Raw genomic sequence first — 24,175 nt, 5'->3', positions numbered from 1 at the left:
TTCATTTAGCTGTCTGGATATTCTTTCATGAAAGCAAATCCAGAAAAAAACCCAAAAGCAAAAATTCTTTTAAAATATATAGGCTTCAAACAAAACTCCTATTTCAGTATTTTCCACCCAGCTTGAGATAACAGAGCTGCAATTCAAAAGCTCTAGGTTTTTTTAGACCTGCAAACACAGGATGAAATTCTTGTGTCAACAGTTTTACCTTCAACATATTTGAAGCAGCAAGGAATCCAGTCCCAGAAGTTAGAAAGGACACAGTAATGCTATCTCTCTTACACTGCAGCAGCAATTCAGGAAGCATCAACAGGCTTATGACCTTACAAAGTTTCTAGACAACATGAACTGTATGAAAGTTAACATAATAAAAATACTCTAAGTTATAGCTACTTCTAGATAGCTAATCTAAGGAGAGCTGTGAGCCTTTGGGTCCCCCATTTCCTAAACTTCCAACAGCTCCCTATTCTACTTCCCTGCTGACAGACTATGTCCATGCTCCTTTACATTACAATAAAAAACATTTCAGGAAGGTGCTGTAGAATTACCAGGGTAAACAGCTATCAGGTTACTGTATGATGTAGTCCCTTAGGTGAGCACAACAGAAACAGAACTTGACGCAGAAGTCCCAAATAAACTTTGGGAGAGTTTCTACAACCAAACCTGAACAGATAGTCTTCAACCCATTACGCATTCTTCAATCATCAAAATTCCCAAGGGGGAGGGGGTGGGTGGACAGCAACATATATTAATGCATTATGAGCACAAACCAGTATTACGTGACTGAGCTTGTATTTATGTTCCACATAAACACCTGCTGTTTTGAGTGGTTGCTTTGACTGCCCATGACAAACTATATTTAACACACACCTGTGCTTTTCACCTGTCCTCCTGCAAATAATTCCATCCACAAGGACCTATCTTAAACACACAAGAATTCCAACAGCTATCATTTTAATTCATTGCTTTCATTCTACAGATAAAATCCTAATTTTTTTCCAACTCACTCAAAACTAAAAGGAACAAAGCTCAAAATAAGTCTTCACAAAACCGAAGTTCACTAATTCATTAGAAATGTAACTTCTGATGTATGAGAAATGAAGTAGGAGATTGAAGTATTCACCCAAATCAAAACGTTTGTCTACATAAAGCATATTAACTCTTGCACCTGCATGTGGAAGATGTAGAATTATTATATTTTTCTGCTTTTAAAAATATCTAAAAGCTATTTAAGATCATATTTACAGAGAAGAAGTTTTAGGTGTGACCTCCAAGGTTGATACTCTTCAGGAATGAGGGAAGGTACTGCAGAATATTTCTCAAGTATCTTAATTACCTAAGTGGCATGGATGTTTGTACCAAATACATGACAACATAAGGCTGCGTTCTGTTCTTCAAGGGCATCTTATTTCCAATATAAAATAATACAACCATTGTGAACTGTTAGCATAATCTCACACATCAGTAGCATGTTTTAATGATACTTCTGGCTCATTCAAGAAATACATAAAAACAACTGATTTGACTGTTGTTTCAATAAATCTGAAAGAACCTCTAAGATTTCTAGAACTACCTTCACCAGTGCTTAACAAACTTTACACACAGTAAATACTACAGAATTTAAGAATTAATACTCCAATACAGAAACTATTTTCAGTTTTGTTTCTAATGCTCCCAGAATTTTAAGAAGATTATACTTTCAAGTGACACTGTCTGCTTGGAATCCAGTCAATTGAAAAAGAAGCAAAATGGATTTACATTCATTTCACATTCCTCAGCTACCCTAATCCTTCTGACAATTTAAGAACATGGCTTCAGTAGAAGCAGCAAACTAACTACTCACAGGAGCAAAGTAAACACAGTAACACAATTTATTTCTTTTAAAGTTCCTTGCTTATAGTAATACTGGATAAAATATTTCTTGACAAAACTTTGATTACTATGTTGATAAGCTTTTATGCATTTTTTTTTTTCCACCAAGTTACTATAAAAAACACATGCACTCTGGAAAGACAAAGGAAAAGCGCTTTTTTTGTTGTTGTTGTTCTTTCAGAGTGGAACAATTTACATCTTCTAAAAATTGAATGTCAATGGCTGGAAGCCCAAATCTGTTTCATCTTTCAGCGTAAGGACAGGAAGTAAGGTCACTGTCAGCTTTAATTAAAAACATCTTCAAACCAGACTTCTGCTCTAGATCAGGATTTTGTGACATACAATTTATATTCCAATATATCATGCAAGTTAGTCCCAATTCAGCAGTAGCTCCAGTTTTAAATACAGACACCCACTGGAGAAGTTACCTAATCAGAATCCAGTGTGGCTGATAACAGCCTTGCTTCCATCCAAAAAGTAACCTGATATTAGCCCAGAGGGGTTTGCTACATAAATGCTTGGAGCTTTGTCTCCAAATAATGCTTAACTATATCATTGTGGCTTTGTGGTTGAGCAGTGCTCGCTGCAATTGGCATACAGAGGTGGAATTTACTTAAAACAGAATTACAGGCAACAGAAAAAGGTGAGACAGGCTCAATATCTAATCAAGTTCACACCCAACAGGAGAATATACACTTCCTGTACCACCCTGCAGTATAAACCCATTGCCTTTAAATGAGGAAAGAACTTTTACTTAGAGAGTATCCATGAGCTAGTTCCATGTGCTATTTGGCCAGGGAACAAAAGGAGACGCTTCTCATCTATGGAATCATACCAGTTTGATTTTCTTATTCAGGATGAAAACATTCAATAGGAAATCCAATCCAAAATGGCGTGAATTAAGAAAAAATAGGCTGAACGCAAAATCTATAGACTGTATCGATAACACTTAAGACAAAATATCTTTACCTGTATTGTCTACCCATCCTATGTTACCATTTATTTTCAGGTGTGTTTACAGTTCTGAAACATATCCCACCAGGCACCTGGGAGTTTTCTACTGAACCTAGCTACTCCTTTAGAAAACACCCTATGGAAGTGCCTCAGTTTCTTCTGCATAGCTCTAAGGCAAGCTCTAAAGCAGGGGTCCTCAAACTACGGCCCGTGGGCCAGATACAGCCCCCCAGGGTCATCAATCCAGCCCTCGGTATTTACAGAACCCCCCCCACCAGGGGTTGGGGGGAAACCAAGCAGCCGCAGATGACTGCCTGCCACTGCATCCGCGCACCAGCCCCCCCCGTTTATGAAGTTTGAGGACCCCTGCTCTAAAGCAAGGATGCTCAAGTCAAATATATTGGGGAGCCATGAAAACCTCCAATTTACCAGTACCAAGCAGCCCTCCTCTTACCATAGCACTTCCCAGCTAAGCCTTCCACCATCAATACCCTAATCCATATTCCCAATTCCACCCACTCTTACAGTAACCCCGGCCCCTAGCATAACCTTTGCTGTTCCTTATTTCAGTATCATCCTCACCAAAGCCTCTATCCTGCCACTCTCTCACCCTGCCGTACCAACTGATTTCAGATGCAGGGCACAAAGACAGCTCCCTGCTGTCTTAACTGTCTGGAAAAGCTTTGTCAGGACACACTTACTGCAGAGCTGAGAAGTACCGCATGCATCTGCGCGGAGGGCAGCAAGCACACAGCTCTGGCCGAGACATCCACGAAGCTCTCCCAGTGGCTGCCTCTCCAGTCAGCAAACAGCCGCTTGCTAGTCAGCAGGCAGGGCACCCACTGTCTCTTAGCTATTGAGGAACAGCAGCTTTGCATTCTCCCTTTGACACAGACCCCCGGCCCATGTGCTGCATTGACCAGCAATACATACAATACAGGCAACTGAAAACTTGGTCTAGTGCTATTTATTTGCTCAGTCTCCCAATCATACTGCATCATGTATGCCCTCTTCCTTCCACCACCTCTCTCTTCACTAAGAGCAAGCATTAATCCTAAATTCTGTGCCAAGATTAAAAAGTTCCCAGCTTGCTCATGTATACATTTCACAGAAATAGCATGAGCAAAAAGTGTTGAGCGCTAATACTGCCTCTGTCCATCCCACCTGTTAGATATACAAATGCTAACAACTCAGTTGATGAATGAAGATAAGACATGCAGAATCACATTTACTTGCACCTATCCTCTCAGTGATAATCTATGGAGTATTATAAAATGCTTAAGAAACTGAACTTGCACAAAGACTTAACTTGAAAAACTAGTGTGTTCCTCCTGTCTGCTATTACTAAGGATAAAGTCACTATAACAAGGATTACAAAATATTCTGTGAACCCTTACAAAACTGTTGAGCCTAAAAATGAATCATTCAAAATATAGGAGTTATCATTACTAAAGCTACCTATGAAATACCCAATTCAACTTTTCACTGCATAAACATTTTGACACAGTTTTTAAGTATATAATCAGATTGCTTCTTCACTTGAACAGCTCAACAAAGTTCTGATTTATTTTTAGAATCTCACAAAAACAGAACTGCAAAATATTTCAGGAGGACATCTACTCCCATCTTTTTACACCACTGTGGAATCACTGCTGCAATCCACTGCTGTTAGATCATTATACAAGCTGTTCTTACAACTCCAGTGACAGATTATACCATTGCCCCAAACCATGTATTTCAGGGTTTCATTACCTATCCCCACTGTTCAGCACGTCAGAAAACCTGTCTCATTCACTGTGATTCAAGTCTTTTACTTCTTTTCTTATTCAACATAAACTCTTTATTACCCTACTTTTAGTGTTCATCCTTTTTATGTCTGAATAAAGTCCTGTACACCTGGGGTTTTGTTCTAGATTAGGCAACCCCAATATTTCTGTGATCTGAAGTGTCTCCAGTAGCCTGTCTCTTCCTTAGAGGGCAAGGTCCCATACTAGACAGCATTCCAGCTGGAGCTCTCTTCTGCCACTAAAGAGAATGAATGAGTTACCACACAGGATATGCCAAAGACCATACCCTATGTATTCATGAGATCCAGCACTACCCATGATCCTGTTGAATCACATTGTTTGTGATCCATGATGAATACCAGATCCTTCACAGCACTGTTGCACTGCCCATTCCCCACCCCTATGGCTGTGCAGGTCTTCAGCCCCATCAGTATGATACCATCGTGCACGTTCCTTACTGAAAGGGATATTCTGACCCTTCTTTTACTGTTTCCAGCATTCTTCCCTCCTCCTCCTCCCCTTACTTGCTGGTGAATTTTAGCATCTTACCTCTATTTCAAACCACAAAACCAGACACACTGTCTTGACCAGATGGCTAAAGCCAATTCTATACAGGGAATTAATTAGAAGAGAAGGCTCTCTAAATCAAAGGAGAGAATGGAAGAGGACTAAAAGGACTAGAAAACAGTTTGTACAGGAAGAACAAGCAGGTAGGGGTTGTAGGCTGAAACTGCTAAAATTGAAAAGCAAGCAACAAACTTCAACAACCACAAATATGAGTTCTTGTTATGAAAATTAGTGTGGGGTTTTTTTTAAATCAAAATCCTACTACACTTTGACACAGTATACTACATTTTCCCATCTATAAGGCTAGCTAAATCTCACTAAAAAAGTCCTAATAATGTAAATGCACACCATTACACCACCACCTGTTATTTTTTATTTGCTTACACAGTTTATTTCTTATACTTCCATTCTGTGGATTCAGGTTCAGTAAACTGGCTTATCATCCACTGAAACTTTACTGTTCTAAAGACAAAAGTCTGACTTTCAAATGAACTTTTCTTTTGTGCTCACTTAGTGCATCTGAACATTTCATACTATTTTGAAAATCAAACAAGGAATTACATCTAAGAAATTACATTTTACAGATGGTGAAACTAAGAAACAAGATCAAATTCTAAGTGCCTAATTTGAAACATTATTGTGTGTGAAACAAAATTAATGAGTATTTAGAATTACAGACACAACATCTATTCAAGAACAGCTCCCCTTGACTTTTGGCAGCTGCAAGCACTCAGCATTTCTGCGACAGATCCCAGAGGTCTCAAGTCCAATAAATGAGGAACACACAGCTAGTGACCACCTGTGGGAAGCTTGGTTTAAGCAACTCACATCACTGAAATTCTGCAATAGCAACACAATTCAATTGTCTAGGTCAGCATTTAATTACATTAACAGCAAAATCTTTATTCAAACTTCCCTGTCCCTCACCTCATTCACTTCACACCTTAAAACATCTGCTCAAAAGGAGCAAGAGTCCTATAGATAACTTCATTTGCTATCCAACGCCCGTTTCTACACAGCGCGAGATCATTTATGTACATGAATGCCATGAAGATCCTGTCTGCATGTAGGTATGTGCAAGTACAGATACTTAGGTGCAGGTACCTATATAGCTGTAAATACTATCTACATATATATTATTCACATGATCACAAAGTGTGTATAGCTGTACCATAACTTACAGGCACAGAAGTAGATTAAAATTATACATATTACTGTAATGTCAGTATTTCCAGCTTGTGGATTTTTGCCTCTGCAGTCTTCATATGCCACTAGAACATCTGCGGAAGAAATTCCCCAGTTTTTAAAACAAACTCTGAAAAACACTTCTGTTACAAGGCTGAAACATGCACATTCACGAAATGTTCAAAGAGAAGTAGCAGCAGATTATCATGCTCCTGGCTGAGAGGAGAAAAGGGCCAACACTCTGAAGCCCCAGATTCTGTGCCAAATTCTGGAGAAAGAATCCCAGAACAGCAGGCACGGACTTCCCTGTTCCTAAATTCCAAGCTCAGTGCTTTCAGCCACATCTCTTCCAGTCTTGTCCCAGTCCCTTATCTTCCCTACTTCTGACTCTTCCTTTCAAAACTATTTTTTGGAGGTTTATTTTCCGTTTTTAAACCAAGTCTGCCTTCATTTCCCAGTGTGCTTACCCTACTACCAGGCTGCACTGCTTATTTCTTCTAGGATCAATTTCTGCATTGCAGTTTCCCTCCTCCACAGATCTATTTCCCACTCCTGACCTAACGTCTTGCCTCCTAGTCCTCATGCCCTGCCAGTCCAGTTACTTTCATCTCATAAACCCTATCGCAATCCACGTGTCTCTTCCTTTCCTACAACTTCCAGGTTTCCTCACACATCTCATCTACGACAAAAACAGTGACCAGAAAAGATCACAGACCCTTCTCTTACTCCTGCTGCTTAACTAAATCACTGTCCCACACTGGCTCCTTCTAAAAGCCTTCTCTCCATTTTCCCTCTTGGGCCTACTGCAATCAAGTACCATCACACCACACTGCAGATGCCAGTTCCCCTAAAGAAAGTAAAACACTCCACTACATAGCACAGACAGATCCTTAAACACAAGGCAGGCAGGTGCCAGGTTTTAGTCCTAAAGCTCAACCCAGTCCCACTTCTGGAGCAGTTTAGACAGACCTTCACAGGCAAGTCTGATCCCCTGTATTTCACACATCATTTTGGGCTATGGGAGGCATGCTTAGTGTGTCTGCCCTGTGGCACATACACCCCCTGGTAAGTGTTAACAGGTAGGTGCGTTCCACAAGAACAGGCTATATCAATGTCTTAGCAGACAGAACAATGCACCACCTCTATCACAGCCATGTGTGCCCAAATTCAAGTTGTTACAAGCTTTTGAAAAAAATTAACTTTCAAAGCAGCAGTGGAGAAAACATCCTCTTCAGAGCAGATGCAATCTGCCAAAGTTTAACTGCATGCTCCGAAGCATAAGGATATTAAAGTTGTTCAGAAAAGGAGCTGGCAGAACTCAAAGCAGAAACCATTGTTTTCCTCTTGCCTCATCAGAATTAAGCTGAACTCTTTCAATTTTGCATTTTGCAAAGAAAAAAAGCTTCAGCCCACAGCAAAATGCACAATTTATAGAATTGTAATAAATAGTTTATTCTCAAGTCCACTGCAAAGCAGTAATATTTCTTACAGCATCTTAAAACATCTTACATCTTTAGTAAGAGCTAGCACAATCAGAGTAGTCTATCCTTTTCCAGTATTTATTCTGTGCATTTTACATGCAATTAATTACATTGATGTAATCAATGATGTGAGCACCGATAGTCAGCTGTACCCCCTCCCCATCTCATGCATTAGGAAGAAGACACCATTAATCCACTGCTCTTATGGAAGATTTTTGCTTAGTCTTCCAAAACAGCTGTCTCCAATAACATCAAGAGCTGAAAACACAGCACATATAGGGAGTGTCAATCAAATTTGTTATTGAGCTCATGTGTGTTTACCAACCACTAAGGAAAAGCATGGAAATATATGACTTTTATGGGAATAAAAAGAGACATCATATCATGTAACTCCAGACTGAAAACTGGCCACACTGATGAGGACCGCATGAAAATGTGGTTCTTACACATGAGCCAAAAAAGAAAGTAAGTCTGCATTGTTCATTTAGTGTACCATTTGACTCAACTTTGGGGTTCCAAGACAAAATTTAAAAGATAACTTGTGCTATTTCCTTATGGCTTTTTACTTACACATAGGTTCCCACAACACACGATTTAATAACTCTTATGCAACCAGTGTTATTCATGCTGTGTGCCACAACGGGCCAGGCTGGAGACACACTAGTAGTTAAGGACATCATCCATAATAATTCTTACGCAATTAGTGTTATTCATACTGTATGTCACAATGGACCAGGCTGGAGACTCACTGGTAGTTTAGGACATCATTCACAATAACTCTTATGCAATTAGTGTTATTCATACTGTACACCACAATGGACAAGTCTGCAGGCTCACTGGTAGCTTAGGACATCAGCCACAAACAGATTTACTTTCAAATGAAGGAAAGCCATGTCTCCCGCAGCTGAAGTGAGACTGTATTATTAAGAAGTCTATTCTGCTTCACCTCTCTCCCAAGCAACTCACACATTTCTGATCTGAGAAGAACTGGGTTGTCAGAGCCTGCCATTTACCACAATCATCAGCTCTGCAAGACCTCTTGGAAAAGATTTGTACTGCAGCAAGAATCACGGCTCTTTAATGTGTCCAGTGCCTGACACCTATTACCCAAGGTAGGTCAAAGCTGTTAAAGCCTACTTTGTTAAAGGCATGCTATATTTCAAGTCCCAGCCCTGAGAAATCTAAGACCTTGCTTCACAGAAAACAAATGTCACCCACAAAACAGACACAACTGAACCAAAAGCTGCACTGTCCACTAGCTTGTTTAGCATTCTAACTTCTTGAAAGAGCATGCAAACAAACAGCACATTTCCTCTGGCAAGACTAGAACTGTAGCTTGTAGACATGAGGCTGACAAATAAAGCAAGCACAGCATAGAAAGCAGTCTTAAATGGAATCCTTCAAGCATATGGGTCTTCTGTGGAAATGAACTGGAAGCAAGCTTGACAAGCTGAACTGGCCACAAGAGACACGACGCCAACTCAAGTGTCTGCAACACGCTCATGCAATTAAGTTGAATAAACAATATCCTACAACTGTCCATAAGGCAGCTACATCTGATTCCTTGCCTGACCTCCACAACTTGTCTTCGGTCCTTGAGTCTGAGGAGATTCACTACAGACTCCTCCCAAGTCCGGCACAATGCTCTCCTCTCCCATGAAAACAGCACAGCAAGATAAATCCTCCTGATTGTGAGCGCAGGAGTTGCACAGATTGTGCAAGGAAGCCAAAGCAGAAACACAGCCTGGGCTGAGCAGTAAGATATTCACGAAGACGGACCAAAGCCCTAGTCCACAGAGGTGCTCAAACACATACCTACCTTTAGCACACTAGTAGCCTATCCACATATTAAGAGTTCAGCATCTGCTTAATTGTGGAAGATGAAGCCCTGATTCAGCAACATGTGACTTCAGTGGGATCTGGATCAAGCATTCCAAAACCCAAGTTGATTTACTACTCTATTTTCTTAAGTACCGACATTCACTTTGCTATTTCAACTGCAAGCAAGTAGCTCTAACAGCCGTTCCACAGTTACTGTACGCTCTTGCTATTCCTAAGCTGGTCAAGACCAAATGGCACTGAAAAGCAAATGACTTGCACCCAGGACAGATACTCGGGGAGCTGTAAATCTGTTGAGCAATTAAGTGGATGTCATCCAAGCCTACCGCATATGACCAGTACACATCTCTTCTGTTCCACACTACCCATTGGAGATTCAAAACATTTCAAGGCTAAAGAAAATACTAGGATAAAGGCTGTGTCCTAATTTTTTTTTAAACTTATGGGCCCAAGACCGAGAAATTTGATTCCTGACATGCTTTTTAATAAAACATTTCACCTTAACTGAAGAGGAATGTAATTTTGTTCTGTGCAACCTGCAGTCTTTAAATCTCTGCAATCAATGGACCATTTCTGAGAGGTCTAAGAAGAGCATCTTCTGAAGAGCAAGTCTGCTCTTAGTATGCTAAAGTTCATTGTACATGATTCACATGCCCAGTGGAAAGACAAAATGTAGAGGACTCGCAAATTAAAACAGCTGGAAGGCTCCTGCCTTAGACTGAGCAGGAAAGCATTGCTTTGGGCAAGATCTGTTGTCTCTTAAGTGCTCTCTTCCAGCAGCCCAAACACTGCCTAAGTTACATAATACTTCTACTGCTGTTTTTAAGTTATACAAGAATGCACGGAAATCACACAAAAGTTTACAAAATTCACAGCAATGTTTAATTAAGAACTACTAAGTATCAGACATACAATTACATGAAAGCCTTTACTGACTTACTATGAAAATCTAGAAAGAGCCAGCTATTCTATTAATCTCAAAGGGTCAAAAACCTGAAGCAGATCTCCAACTTACAAACCTACTGCTTTGTTTTCTCCTATTTATATGCAAAGCCTGTTGTGTTTAAGAAGAAGAATCTCTGAAGCTTACTAGAAGTTACTAACTTATACATAGGCTGGAAACACATCTCTTGTTGGCTACAAAGGGAGCTGGAGCAGAGCGTAACTTCCCCGAAAAGCTAACCAGTCACAACCAAACCACAAACTAGTTTCTGGAGTGGAAATAAAGTATTATTTAAAAGATAAGCATGTTTTGTAACATCAAGGCTTCTTAAGCTCCCAGCAACAATCACCACGGTTCTCCTGTTTAAATAACAGAATCAACACTACTTGGTCCACTTCATGAAACAGATTAACGCAGGTTCTTACCACTTATCAACAACTTCCTGATGTTGATAAAAACTGCATTACTTTACACCTGTTATCTACCAAAAAAAAAACCTACAGTCACAACAAAACTGTCCCTTTCTATAAAATGGTAGCTGTTGCATTTTTGTAGAAAAAGTATTACAAGATGAACCAAGAAGCTATGTGGGAGCAGAATCAAATAGACACCTTTGTGATTAAACTGTCTGCTTAACTACAGACCAATTTTGATGACTAGAGCCACTAGAGAAAAGAAGAGAAAAAAAGGGGGTCACCGATTACTGGTTCTTTTGAAACACCTACGGACTGCACCAACCCCTGAAGCCGGAGCAGCTCCCTCCACGCACAGGTCATGCCACGGCTGTGCTTGGAAAGCAGCACTGAACCTTCCGAGGGGCTATGATGCTCCCCCAACTTGAAAGGCGAAAGAGGACCCGGCTGTCCTGCACCCCGCAGATGCCACCACCACGGCCCGACAGGCAGCACCCCCAAGCGCCTCGGGCACCCCGGGGATGGGAGCGGGCGCTGGGACCACAGTTCGCACGGGACATCCCACACGCCCGAAGCACCGGGTCCCCCGAGAGGGCCGGGACAGGGCTGCCACCAACACCCCATGCCACGCCGACCCTCTCCGCGCCCCCGGCACGGGTCTCAGCCCCCCCTGCCCCCCGCGGCGGGGCTGCCCGCGGCCCCACGGCAGCGCGAACAATGCGCGCGTTTCTGGCCGAGCTCCCCGGCAGCGCCGCGCGCAGAGGCGGCCCCCGCCCGCACTCCCGCCCGCCGGCGGGCTCCGCCGCATTGTTACCGGCGCTGCCTCCCCCCGCACGCGCCCGCTAACGGACACCCGCGCGCGGGGACGGCCGCCCTCGGCAGCGGCCGCCGACACCCCCCACCCCCCCCCCACGGCACGGCCCCGGCCCGGCACACCTGCCGCGGCCCGGCCGGCCCCGCGGGCCCCCTTTGTTCCCTTACCTGCGGCAGGCGAGCCCCGCAGCGCCGGCACGGCGAGCAGCAGCGGCAGCAGGGCGGGCAGCGCCGGCCGCCACCGCGCCGCGGCCGCCGAGGCCACCACGAAGCGTGTCATCCCCTCCATGGCACGGCACGGCACGGCGCGGCCCGGCGTCAGGTCATCGCGGCGCCCCGCGTCCCCCCCCCCGGGCTGAAAGGGCTGGGCGGGCTCGGCGGTTCCTCCCGGGCGCATCCACCGCCGGCGGGGCTGGGACACCCGGGAGCGGGAGGCCGCCGCAGCACCCCCTCCCCACGCCCACCCCGTGAGAAGTATTCACGGGGGCAGCGCCGCGACGCCAGCCGCCTCCCAGAAGCGGCGGGAGCGGGGCAAGAGCGGGGCAGCGGCGTCCCGCAGCGCCCGCGGGCGGCTGGGCTGGGCTCGGCCCCCGGGCGGGGAGGCGGGGGAAGCCCCCGCGCTGCGGGGCAGCTGGGCTCCTCGGCCGGCCGCGGCGCTCGTCTGGGAGGCCACGGCCCTTCACGTGGAGGCGGCTGCAACCCCTGCCCGGCCGCCCGGCGCTCTCTCGCCCCCTCCCCGCCGGCGACGCGCTAACCCCAGCGGAGGCCGGCCCGCGGCAGCGGCGAGAGCAGCGGGGCCGGCCGCCACCTGCGCGCGCCCCGCCGTCCGCGTCTGCGCGGGGGCGCGCCCGCCCCGCCCCCTCCGCCGCGCGCGGGCGGGGGCGGGGGCGGGGGGGAGGAGCCAAGGCCCCCGCCCCGCTCCCCGGGGGGAGGTGTGAGGGACGGGACGGGGCGGAGCGGTGCCAGCAAGGCCCCGCCCCCGCCCGCGGCCAGCCCGCGAGGCCCCGCTGCCCCGCCCGCCGACCGCGCGGCGCCGGCCGCCTCCCCGTTGACCCGTCGCGTGGCCGTGCCTCGCCCCGCTGCAAGCGCAGCGCGGGAAGGGGCGGGGGCGGTGCTGCCCCATGGCCGCCCCCCTGAGGGTCGGTGGGCCGCGGTGGGGCCTGCTGGCGTTCCCGGTGGCTCCCGGTAACTGCCCCGTGAGCGGCGCGGCCCCAGGGCCTACTGCTGGTTTGCGTGGGGCGTCTGTGTTCCCTGGCTGCGCTCCCCCATAGCGGAGGGAGGCCGGGTGGGCGGTGGCCCCGTCCTTCAGCCCGCTGGCCGGGCCGTGTGGTGCCCAGGGACGGGCCCTCACTTCCCACAGGCGGTGCGCCGAGTTTTGAGGGCCGAAACAATAGTAAAATGTCCCAACGGAGAAGGAGAAGGCGCGAGGATGAGGGCATAGCTACGGGGCATCCACGCAGCGTTCGTGTTGCTCTAGGGGACAGCGGGCACAAAGACTAGGGGGAGCAGGGGGCTTTCACCACGGGGCTCCTCCCGAGACCGGCTCTCCTCAAGAGTAGGGATGAGTGGGGCAGCCAGCGAGGAGCACAGGCGACAGCTGGGGAAGGTCCCTTCGGGAAGCAGAGCTGGGATCACCTAGTTTTCAGCTGCAGTCGCAATAGAACAGGTTAACTGGGAACATCAGGGGACTTCCCAACCCTGTTCCCGGCACATATCGGTCACAACAGATAGACCTTGCTCCTGGAGAAGGACGGAAGGAGTGAAGGAGTCATTTTGCTGACACAGAAATAAAGCAATACCTATAAGGTTTACCTGGACATCACACAACAGACCTCACAACATAATACCTCACAGACAGCAGAGAAAATAATGCATGGCAGATCCTTAGTAATGTAAATAGCTGAAATCAGCGAGACTACATCAGATGAAGATGTGGCTCAACATAAACACAGTGATTAAGGGCAGGGCGTGAAATTGAAAAACCTGCTGGTTTTAGGTTAGATGTTTTCAGGGTCAAAAAGTCCACAAATGTCCCTGTTTTTGACAAGGTATCAAAGGCAATCACTGTGATGAGTACTTTAGGTCTTCTAGCACAAAACCTATACTTTCATTCTAAAAGTCTTAGTCAGTACAATATAATTTTCTTTCATTTTGTACAGTGGAGAGATGTTTCACAGAAAATTTCATGAGTGATTACAACCTATATCTTAAAATGAAACTAAAAATCTAAGCTATAACATCCCGTGCAAATACGTTAAACATTGCAAAAAAGAAGACCACAGCGGGACAAAAAAAACCCCTATAGTTTTTGAAAAATCTAACAAAAACTGAATGCGTAAGAACTTTCATAACACCCACCTGTTTGGTGTTTTTTTCTTTAACCCAGGCAAATAATAATAATAAAAAAAAAATAAAATCAGGGCCTGGGGATTGTTTCTGTTAAATTGCTGAGAGAAAGAAGTATGTCTTTGGTATTACTTCTTTATTTACCAAAAAAATGGAGACTTCTGTTTCCCAGAACCCATTAGGAATCAAACAGCTAATTCTAATTATTTTTCCTGGTTGCCAGTCCCCTGAAAACAGCTTAGCTCAGAAGAGCACTCTTTAGCTTTTTTTAAACTATGTACCCACCATTTGTGGATACGTGCCATGTCAGGTGTTTCCTTGCTGCCATCTCTCCGTTTCTCTTGTCCTTCCCAAACCCTTTTGCAGATCTGCAGTGCAGGCTAAGCAATAGCCACCAAAAGCCTAAAATCCCCACTTCATTCCAATATGCCTTCATTGTAGGCAGCGATGTGCACCCATGTTTGGCACTGGACTGTGCAGTTACATACACACTGGTTGCGAAATGCATTTTTCCTTTTAATAAGCTAGCCTTCAGAAGTACTCAGTAAGGGAACAGGAATTCACCTCTGCTTCAGATTCAGTGCGAGCTTTGCCAGTTAAGACTTAATTTCAAAACACATTTCAGACGCTGCCTATCACCTCCTTCACTGAAAGCTAACCACATCTTTGTCCTAACAGTGCCTATAGTAACAAAGCACGTAAGGCTGCCAGTAGTACATTTCAGGTTGCCTGTATATAATCTGTTTCACCACGATCCAAAGGTAACTTCCCAGACTAAAGTGTGAGACAACTTGTCTCACATTTCTGAGATGTTATCCATGATGAAATCCGCTGCAACCACTAACCCATTCACTGTCTCAGCTAACACGATTTCCTGCTCCAGTTCCCAGAGTTCAGTTCACAAAAAATAATCTTCCTATCTTGTATTTGGGTTCACGTTCCCCAGTTTCTGTGTCTGTTGAGACCGAACTAGTATTTATGTTATTTCCCTGCTTCCTGAGCTAATTTAAGAACTGTCACATTTGATTGCATATTCTCTATTCCCTTGCAATTTCACATGTTCCACCAGATACCTCCAAATTAAATTCCCATTGTTAAATAACAAATGGCATTGAAAGAGGAGCTTGAGGCAGCTACCTGTTCTGCTGCAGTTCACCCTCTGTTTTGGTCTGCTGTTTCCCAGAACACGTGGAGGAATTTCACCAGTTACCTGTGATCCTCTGTCCTGCTTAGCCTCCTCTTTCACCGGAGCCATACTTCAGGGAGATGCTTTTGCAGTTGTAGCTCCTACTCCACTTAGTGATTGCATTAACTTTAGTATCTTGTACTGTTGTTTAGTTCCTCTGATCTATTTTGCAGTCCTCTTAGTCTCCCTCTTTCCTGGAAAAACCTTGTGTATGTGACAACGTGATTGACATTTACTTCACCCATTTGTCTTGATGAACCAGGGCAGGAGTTATCCATTATGAATTTGGCATCTTTGTGGTAGCTGACACTCAACAATTTTAAGACCAACTCCAGGGGTTTTCTCCATTTTTCCTTTATGTAGCCTTCAGCTATTTCTTCAGTACATTTCTCTTCATCTACCAGAAAATCCTATTTTCCTCTGAATAGCGGGAATTTTGACCAAGGACTATTTTTATTATTTTTTTTTTGGTTACAGCTCCAGGCATGTCTCAGCCTGTACTTTTCTCTATGCTTTCCTCAGGACTTCTTTAGGCTGTGTCAGTGCATCCTCACTACCTTCTCTGTCTCTGGTCCTTTGCACCTATTGCAGATGCACACATAAAAGCTGCTAGGGAATAACCAGGAAGAACTTCACTCAGATATCCCTTGAAGGGATGACATGATGAGATTTGTGGTGGAGGCTGTGTTTCCTTTTAGAACAAAAAAAAAAACCAAAACACTTTAGATTCTTCTAACAAGTATCTTAAGTCAAGAATAACAATTATTTACAATAACGATATTCAAAAAACCCAACAAACAAAGTTCTATAGAAGACTTCAAATTCCACTAAAACAGAAATCTGAAAAAACGTGGCAAATTCTGCTAGGACATTAACATAGGCCAGAAATCTTGGAATCTGTGGTTTTCACAGGCTTTCCTACATTGTCACTTACAAACTCACAAAGTGAAACTAGCTGTAATTTTAACAAAGTTTTACTCTGCAACTTGCAAATGCATTCATCACAAGAAGTAACTAGGCTGGAAGGTGAGAAATTCTTTTCCCTATGGTACCTTGCTGTGGTCCTTGGTTGTATGGAGCAAGACATTAGACATCCTGATTAAGGGGAAAGTAGAAGTAATTTTTCTAACAGTATAACTTGCAAGGATTATTTACTTACTGCTGAATGACTTCCCATTGCATATACACCAGGAAGTTTTTGACATTACTGAGCTTTCCACTACAGTGACAGCTACTTTGATTTATCACTGGGGCAAGGCTGAGGATGCAAAAAAATCAAAGGCTGTGCATTGTATGATTAGATTAATGATGACAGGCTTCACCTGGAAACAGAGAGTTTGTTTTGTGAAGGACTGTCGTGGTTTAACCCCAGCCAGCAACTAAGCACCACACAGCTGCTCGCTCACTCCCCCCACAGTGGCATGGGTTAGAGAATCAGAAGAGTAAAAGTGAAAAAACTCATGGGTTGAGATAAAGACAGTTTAATAGGTAAAGCAAAAGCCACATGTGCAAGCAAAGCAAAACAAGGAATTCATTGACCACTTCCCATCGGCAGGCCAGTGTTCAGCAGGGCTCCATCATGTGGAAGGGTTACTTAGGAAGACAAAACACCATAATGCCAAACGTCCCCCCTTTCCTTCTTGCCCCAGCTGTATATGTTGAGCATGTTGTCATATGGTATGGAATATCCCTTTAATCAGTTGGGGTCAGCTGTCCCGGCTGTGTCCCTTCTCAACTTCTTGTGCACCCCAGCCTGCTCACTGGTGGGGTGGGGTGAGATGCAGAAAAGACCTTGGCTCTCTGTAAGCACTGCTCACAGTAATAACATTTCTGTATTATCAACACTGTTTTAAGAACAAATCCAAAATATAGCCCCATACTAGCTACTATGAAGAAAACTAACTCTATCCTAGCCAAAACCAGCACAAGGACATAAGGAGGGAAAAAAAACCCAACTCACAACATTTTGGATATGAACCTCACAAGTGAACACACAGAGAGGGACATTTGGAAGCTGCAACCTCAGCAGTGGAAATGCGCACCCACACTGCAATGACAGAAACAAGACTGTCCTCAGAAGACTCTTCATGGAAGTGCTCACTTCTTCTTGTTGCCCAGGTTTTGCTGGAAGAGAAGGTATGAAATTAGACCCTCTTACCAGCCTGGAAGTACTTTCCAATCATCTTGCTTTTCATAGCAGATGTAATACCCAAATCTGGAAACCTGTTTCTCAAAATCGTACATCCAAACCCTGGTTCAGAGACACTACAGTGGATCAGAGACCATCAACATTCTTTCCAATGGAACCAGACAACTGCTCAGTAATTTAACTTTCAGTTTTTACTGGTTTGGGACTTAGCAACCGGAACTGCCGTGGATATATTTTCCTTTAGTAACAGTATTTGTGTTAAAAAACAACAGAGCTTTATATATCCTGCTCTTCTGCTATTGATGAAGTTTGTAAAAAAACAGGTTTTTGTGAATGTTTCCAATTTTCTGAACTGCCCATTGAAAAAATGTTGAGGACAGTGTTCTAGCCTGGCTTTGTGAAGACCTTCAGCCAGTTCATTTGGCTATTCCCAGCGCTCTCAGACATCTAGTTCCTTACCAACATTTGTGTCTAAGGGAGCAGAGAGTGCTTTTTTTCATTATAGTTTTTCTTTTACTCTCTGCAAAGCTGTGTGCTATGGAAAGTCACATGGTATGTGATATAAAAAAGAAAAAACATTTACAGATCAGTACAGCCCAGTCTTATTGTGCATTTCCACTCTATTTCTGAGCTATCATACTTTGCTTGATCCAAACTTGTGCTCTAGGTTACTTCCTCCCTACTGCTTTTAACTAGCTGATGAAGTATAGTAGCAACAGCTGCTGGCACCAGAAGAGAAAAGAGCCAACGTCATAAGGCCAGACTAACAAAAAAGATCAGTTTTGGTTTAGATGGTGCAAGGAAAGTACTGGAAAGTATGCTTTCTAGGTTAAAAAGTGAAAGAAAAAAAATGAACTTCAATAGGATATAGATTTTTGTACTTGTGTAGCTTAACAAGACTCATATTATAACTGTGTAAAATGTAATATTGGGAAGTGACATCAGGAATGCCCACACAAATACCAGATTGTTCCTAGGGGGAAAAGGAGAAAGGCAAGAGATGCATGTATGCTGCATTTTCACACATGCTGTGTTTTCACACGTGCGTGTATGAGCTTCTAAGTTGGAGAAATATATGGAGGCAACTCAGAGAAATAGCCTTTTATAAAAAAAAGAGGTGTCTAATAAATTGCTTTCTTCCACATTTTCCACTACAGATTTCACTGAGATGTGAGAGAGACTGCCCAAGTGCATCTCAGTTCTGCTGATAGGCTTGTCATCGTTTTGCAAATACCTCAGGCTGTCTATTCAATCCAGTTCCTGGACTTCTGACACTGGGTCTGCAACAAATGTCTCTTAATATATAGCTTCATACTACTCTTCTTAAGAATAGTTACTCTGATTGTCTCCTCTGACTCCTTCGCTTTCACCACCTGCCAAAACCTTTTACCTCAAATTCCTGCCTCTTCAGTTGTGTTGAGGCAACACATTAGAATAAATGGGCTTAGTGTTGTTCCTCCATTAAAGAGGTATGTAGCTTTCTGAACCAATGGTCTTTTTTCCTTCATATCTGCCACCAATCCTGACCTTAACTGTCCTATTTTGTTCATAAAATATTGCTTTGTAAGACATAGACATACCATATTCAGACATTATTGCACCACAGATACGGCTTGCTCTATCAAACTATCCTTCATACTTACACACTGAGCAACTGAAAATTATTCTGTCTATACTTAGCCAAATTATCATATTAAAAATAATGCGTTTCAAGCTGCTAGAGCATTGATCATGACAGCAATTAGATTATTTCTCTGCATTATGGAATGAAACACAAAAAATGAGCAAACCAGATCTTGTCTGTTTTAGTTTTGGAACTTAAAAGAAGTAAATTTCAAGAACAGCAAACCTGCTATAAAATATCCTTAGCAATCCCATCTTAAACAGAGTGCTTACTGAAAAGGTCACTTATATATACATTCATTAAACTCCTCCCACAAAACAGAATCAACAAACTTTCCTGCCACTTTCTGCAATGTCAATAAATACTTCCAAAAAATATCCAGACCTTGCAAAATCCTCTCCCACATCTGTTTCTAATCGTCACTTCATAATTCAAGGTACATCTCCCATTCCGGAAACCATTTGGACTTCATATAAAAGATAAGGCTTCCCCCTGTCTGGCCCAGATATGGTTTATGCCAAAGATTAATCAAATGCTATCCTAACTTACATAATGAACAAGGCAGATCAGTAGGTTTTGCAGACTCAAGGATCAGTGTTTTTTCGGAAAGTAAGAACAACTAAATCAGGCAATCAGCAGATACTTTGCCAGATTTTAGTAGGAGCAGCTGGAATGAACACTTTCAAAATCTTGCCCATGACATTCATCTCTAGTGAGCATTTGCTCCTGCAGATGCTAATAGCTTGATCTTCCTGAGTGAAATGCTTTAACAGCCTTTTTCCCTTCCCTCAAATCTACTTTGGTTTCCTACTGCTAATGGTTTCTGGTTCCTCTAGAAGTTACAATCCCAGGCTCCCTCCCATTCAATATCTGTCACAAAATACCTATACTTCTGTTCTCTGCTCTTTTTTCTTCATTCACATTCATCATCCTACAGTCTTCCTGCCATTATGTCACCATAAAGACCTTTTCTCCCCATGTTTCTTCCCCATCTCTCAGTGAAATGGCATCATCCAGATCTCTGTGAAGCAAGAAACTTACTTTATATGACTGTACTTGAGGCCCAAATTGCATGATTCCCAAACCATGTTTCACATTATCTTCTTTAACCAGCATTGTCTCCCACCAAACACCCCTTGTTTAACATTGAACACTGCAGTTAGAGCAATGTGCAACTTCTTGCAACTTTCATTACTTTTTTCTTATCTGAAAGTAGAGCTTACAAACTCTGCCTGCAAACCAGGACCCAGTTGCATTGAACTCCACAGACACAGAACAAAGCAAGCAAGAAAAGTGGTCCTTGTCTCTCTCTGCTAAGATAGCCACAGTGCAAATCCTGGTTTTGGAACCAGCTCATTCAGCTTTGCTTCAGGGGTATTTGCATCATGGTGTGTCAGTGTGCAGCTGTGCCCTAAGTAAACTTTAAAAGACCGCTGTACAGACTTGTGAAAGGCAGACATAATAGAGAGACATAAAACACTTGAAAAGCTTTAATTGTCAACAGAAAAAGAAGAGTTTGTTAAGGACAATGTCTGAAAGAGAAATAATTTAATCCAAAAAAGGCAAAACTGAGTTAGAACCTCTGGATAAAATTTCTGGCACTGGGATACACCAGCATGGAAATTGCCCTCCAAGGACAGCAACAAAACCCTTGTCTTTCAGAATTTTAAGGCTCACGTAGACTGGGCACAGAACAGAATCCAGGGAACAACATTAGATGCCACGAAAGCCTTGCTCGGCTGCTAAAATCAGTGACAGAGAAATGTGCTGAAATGAGCTGAAAGCTCCAGTGTTACTAAGGTATCTCTTATTCACAGCTCAACTGTCTTTTATGTTTACATTCATTATAGGATGCTGACATGGTATTTTCTTCTGTACTCTGCTATGGATTTTAAGCTGAAAAACACTAGTAAAGAGATTGAATTACTGACACAGATACATTAATTGGTTATTTGATATAATCATGTTCTATGTTCATCACAGAAATAATTAAAATTATTTCCCTTCCTTCAAAAATGGGGGAGAAGAGACAGGCGAATAGGAAATTGCCTCCAAACCCCACAGAGACATTAGTGACACAGGCATTCACCTCAGCAGTCCAGCAAGTCATGTGGCTGGCACATGCTCCTGAGCAGCCCCCAGTCTTCAGTAAAGATAAAAGCATGACTAATTGCGGTCTTCCTTCTCAGGTGCCACTGCAGCAGGCATTAGCCAGACTGAGCTCAAGGTATTAGAATAATTAGCCTGAATTGGTGGTGGGCCAGCATTTGTTTGCTGTGATGACTTGACGGGGCTGGAGCTGTGTGGCCAAAAGCCACCTCTAAAACTGTCCTCTGTAGATGCTCATTCCAAATACTGAGGTTGAGTCCCAAGGGTAAATGCAGGGTAAAAAGTAAAAAAACAAAACCCAAAACAAACAAACAAAAAAACCCCACCAAGTTAAGACAAAGAAGGATTTGGGACATCTCTCCTGATAAGCTTTTTTCTTAGGCAGAGGAAAGCCACAGGACAGAATAATCCTATCCCATGGAAAAAGTTAAAAAGACATGAGCTGCACCTACTGCTGACATTTGGTCAGAAGAGCTACTGGAGCAAGCAGCTGCAGTTTGAGCCAGAACTCTTTCCTTCTGCGGTTCTTTTTGGTGATATTTTATGCAACATTAAATTAAGGTCAGATAAAGGACACGTTAGTAATGTCCTTGCCAGTGAAAACCGCAAGTTAACTATGAAATTCTATTTATTTACTTACTGTTTTATAGAAAGAGTTTCCCTTTGAAAGTCCATTTGAGGAACCTGTGAGACTGAGAACAATATTTGGACACAGCTTTGGATAATTAATGGAAGTTCTCTGTGCTCTGTCTGAAACCAGTTGTGGTTCACTTTTAGCACATTAGTTGAATGTATACGCTGGGAATATTTTACTTTGGTTTATGTTATTGCAGTTTGAAAAACTTACACTAATAGACCAATTTCATGCAATTATCTGAATGCAAAACATTGTTCAGTTGAATTCCCATAGCCTAATCCTACTAGTTCCCTTGGCTGTCTCACTTTCAATTATGAACCAAGGTATGCACATCAGATGAAATGTTGCTGTTGTAAAAATAGATCCTTTCTTTAAAAGCTATTTTCAGTGGTCTTCTGCCATACAGGCTGTTTTTATTGTCTGCAACCAAAGGCACTTTAAGGAAATGTGATTTTAACATTGCAGGCCTGCAATACATATACTTGAGCTAGAGCGGTTTGTTGTGTTATTGTGGTAATAACCCAGTTATGTTTGCACCATAATTGTACCTCTAAACGTCTGTTGAGCTGCACACATGGGGCAAAGCGTGGTGTTATGAATACATGGGGGAAGGGGCAGAAAAGAGGAAGGCCATACGGAAAATTACATCCTTTTCTCCTTCCATGTATAACACAGCTAACAATTTTGGAAGGCAGGCAATAGATGATAACACTACATTAATGCCAACTTGGTCTTCAAGTCTGAGTATTTAGGAATCATAAAACTGGCTAAGGCGTCATACATGTCCAGTTTTGTATTTGCTTTTCCCTTTTTGAAGCCTATACAGTTCGCATCTTCAAGTTTTACTCCACAATCTAGGAAAAAAGAATTGAGCTTTTTTCCTTTTTAAGTAAAGTCCAAGTTTATTAAATCACACAATGTAGGACTTAAAAATACTGAAGAGGTTGAGACTCGTAAAAGTCATTGGCAATGTGCTAAGTTCTCCAAATCAAGTTAATGAATTAACCTAACCAACTGACCTGCCTTTCTGGAAGGAAGTACATTTTGTACGTCTTGAAAAATGTGGGCAAACTTCACACTGTGTAGTACACTTCCTTGAACCCTCAGGAGGCTTGGCTGCTGCTCTAATACAATCCCCTCTCTCTCTGTTCCTCTGAAATACCTATCCTGCATTTCCTCATTTGTGCTTAATGTACTGCATCCCTGATTGCTTATAGACCTCTCCTTTTTGGTAGAAGGAAACCATTCTTACATCTGCTTTGGAAAGAACTTGCATTCCCTGACTTAGCCTGGACAGATTTAATAGATCCTTTTTAACTGACATTACATGCGTACATTTCTTTGAACCTCAGTCTCTAAGCTCCATTCCTTCATTGTAAATGGAAAGAAATAATATGCAATTCATGATAAGATAGGACAGACATCAGCCTCTGGCCTTGGCTGGCTCTCTCCTTTGTCTACAAAGGAAGGCTTCGATAACTAGATCCTTTCTTGGAGATGGATAATGTTAGATGAAATGAATCCCAACCTTGACATCACATTTTGAGTACCCATGAATGAAAATAATAAAATTAAATTCCTTTCTCATGTTCACTGCCTTGTATCTTCCATCTTTTTTGCCCTAAAGGAAGAGCTGCCTCTCCATGCAGTGAAATTTCTGTTCCTTATAAAAGCTACACATTTATCTGACATCATTATTCAGGTCTAAAAAATGACCTTCATCAAAGAAAAGGAACTGGAGACATGATAATTCGCATATTAAAGGGTGAAAAATAAGCAGAAAAAGAGGGGGGAAACCCATAAGATTTTAAACAGGAGAGCAATAAAGAACAAACTTGTTTTCAGCTTGGCATTACACCTTTTACATACTAATAATATAGTCACACACATAGATACCCCCCTTACTAATTACTTTTAGGGAACACTTCAGACATTAAGGCAGGATTCTCCCATCTTATTTTGGCTGGCATGCTTTATAGTAGCCCCTTCTGACTGAACCTGCAAACGTGGCCAGTCTGGCACTTTACTTACATGGTATTTTATTTGTGAATATTGGTGCTAGCCCAGAAGAAAGTCTAGGGGAACACAAACTCCATTTTGTGCTATATGCCAGCTGTCTCCATCACAGACACCAAAGAGTAAAAACATGTATCAGTTCCCTAAGAATCCTTTCGTTTTTGTCTGCTTTGTTAGGCCTGCCTCAGTCGCTTGCTCCTTGCAGAGGGTCAGACAGACACATGCAGTATCTCTACTCACTTGTACAGGAATCA

At 43.1% G+C, this 24,175-nt stretch overlaps 1 protein-coding gene across 4 annotated transcripts in view; it reads right to left on the bottom strand.

Annotated features, from left to right (window-relative positions):
* KIAA1549 (KIAA1549 ortholog) overlaps positions 1–12,673 on the bottom strand; it is a 154,333-nt gene extending 141,660 nt beyond the window's left edge. For all 4 annotated transcript variants that reach the window (XR_008822140.1, XM_056340885.1, XM_056340887.1 and 1 more), the window contains exon 1: positions 12,023–12,673. Coding sequence is in view for 3 of the 4 variants with exons in the window: in XM_056340885.1 (XP_056196860.1) it covers positions 12,023–12,251 (229 nt within the window). In the remaining variant the exon portion in view is untranslated. The remainder of the gene's footprint in view (positions 1–12,022) is intronic.
* Positions 12,674–24,175: the final 11,502 nt, after the last annotated feature.

This window comes from Falco biarmicus, chromosome 5, assembly GCF_023638135.1.
Source record: "Falco biarmicus isolate bFalBia1 chromosome 5, bFalBia1.pri, whole genome shotgun sequence".
NCBI classification, from domain to species: domain Eukaryota; kingdom Metazoa; phylum Chordata; class Aves; order Falconiformes; family Falconidae; genus Falco; species Falco biarmicus.
Note: the sequence above shows the minus strand (reverse complement) of the source record. Positions and strands in the feature narration are given on the sequence as shown.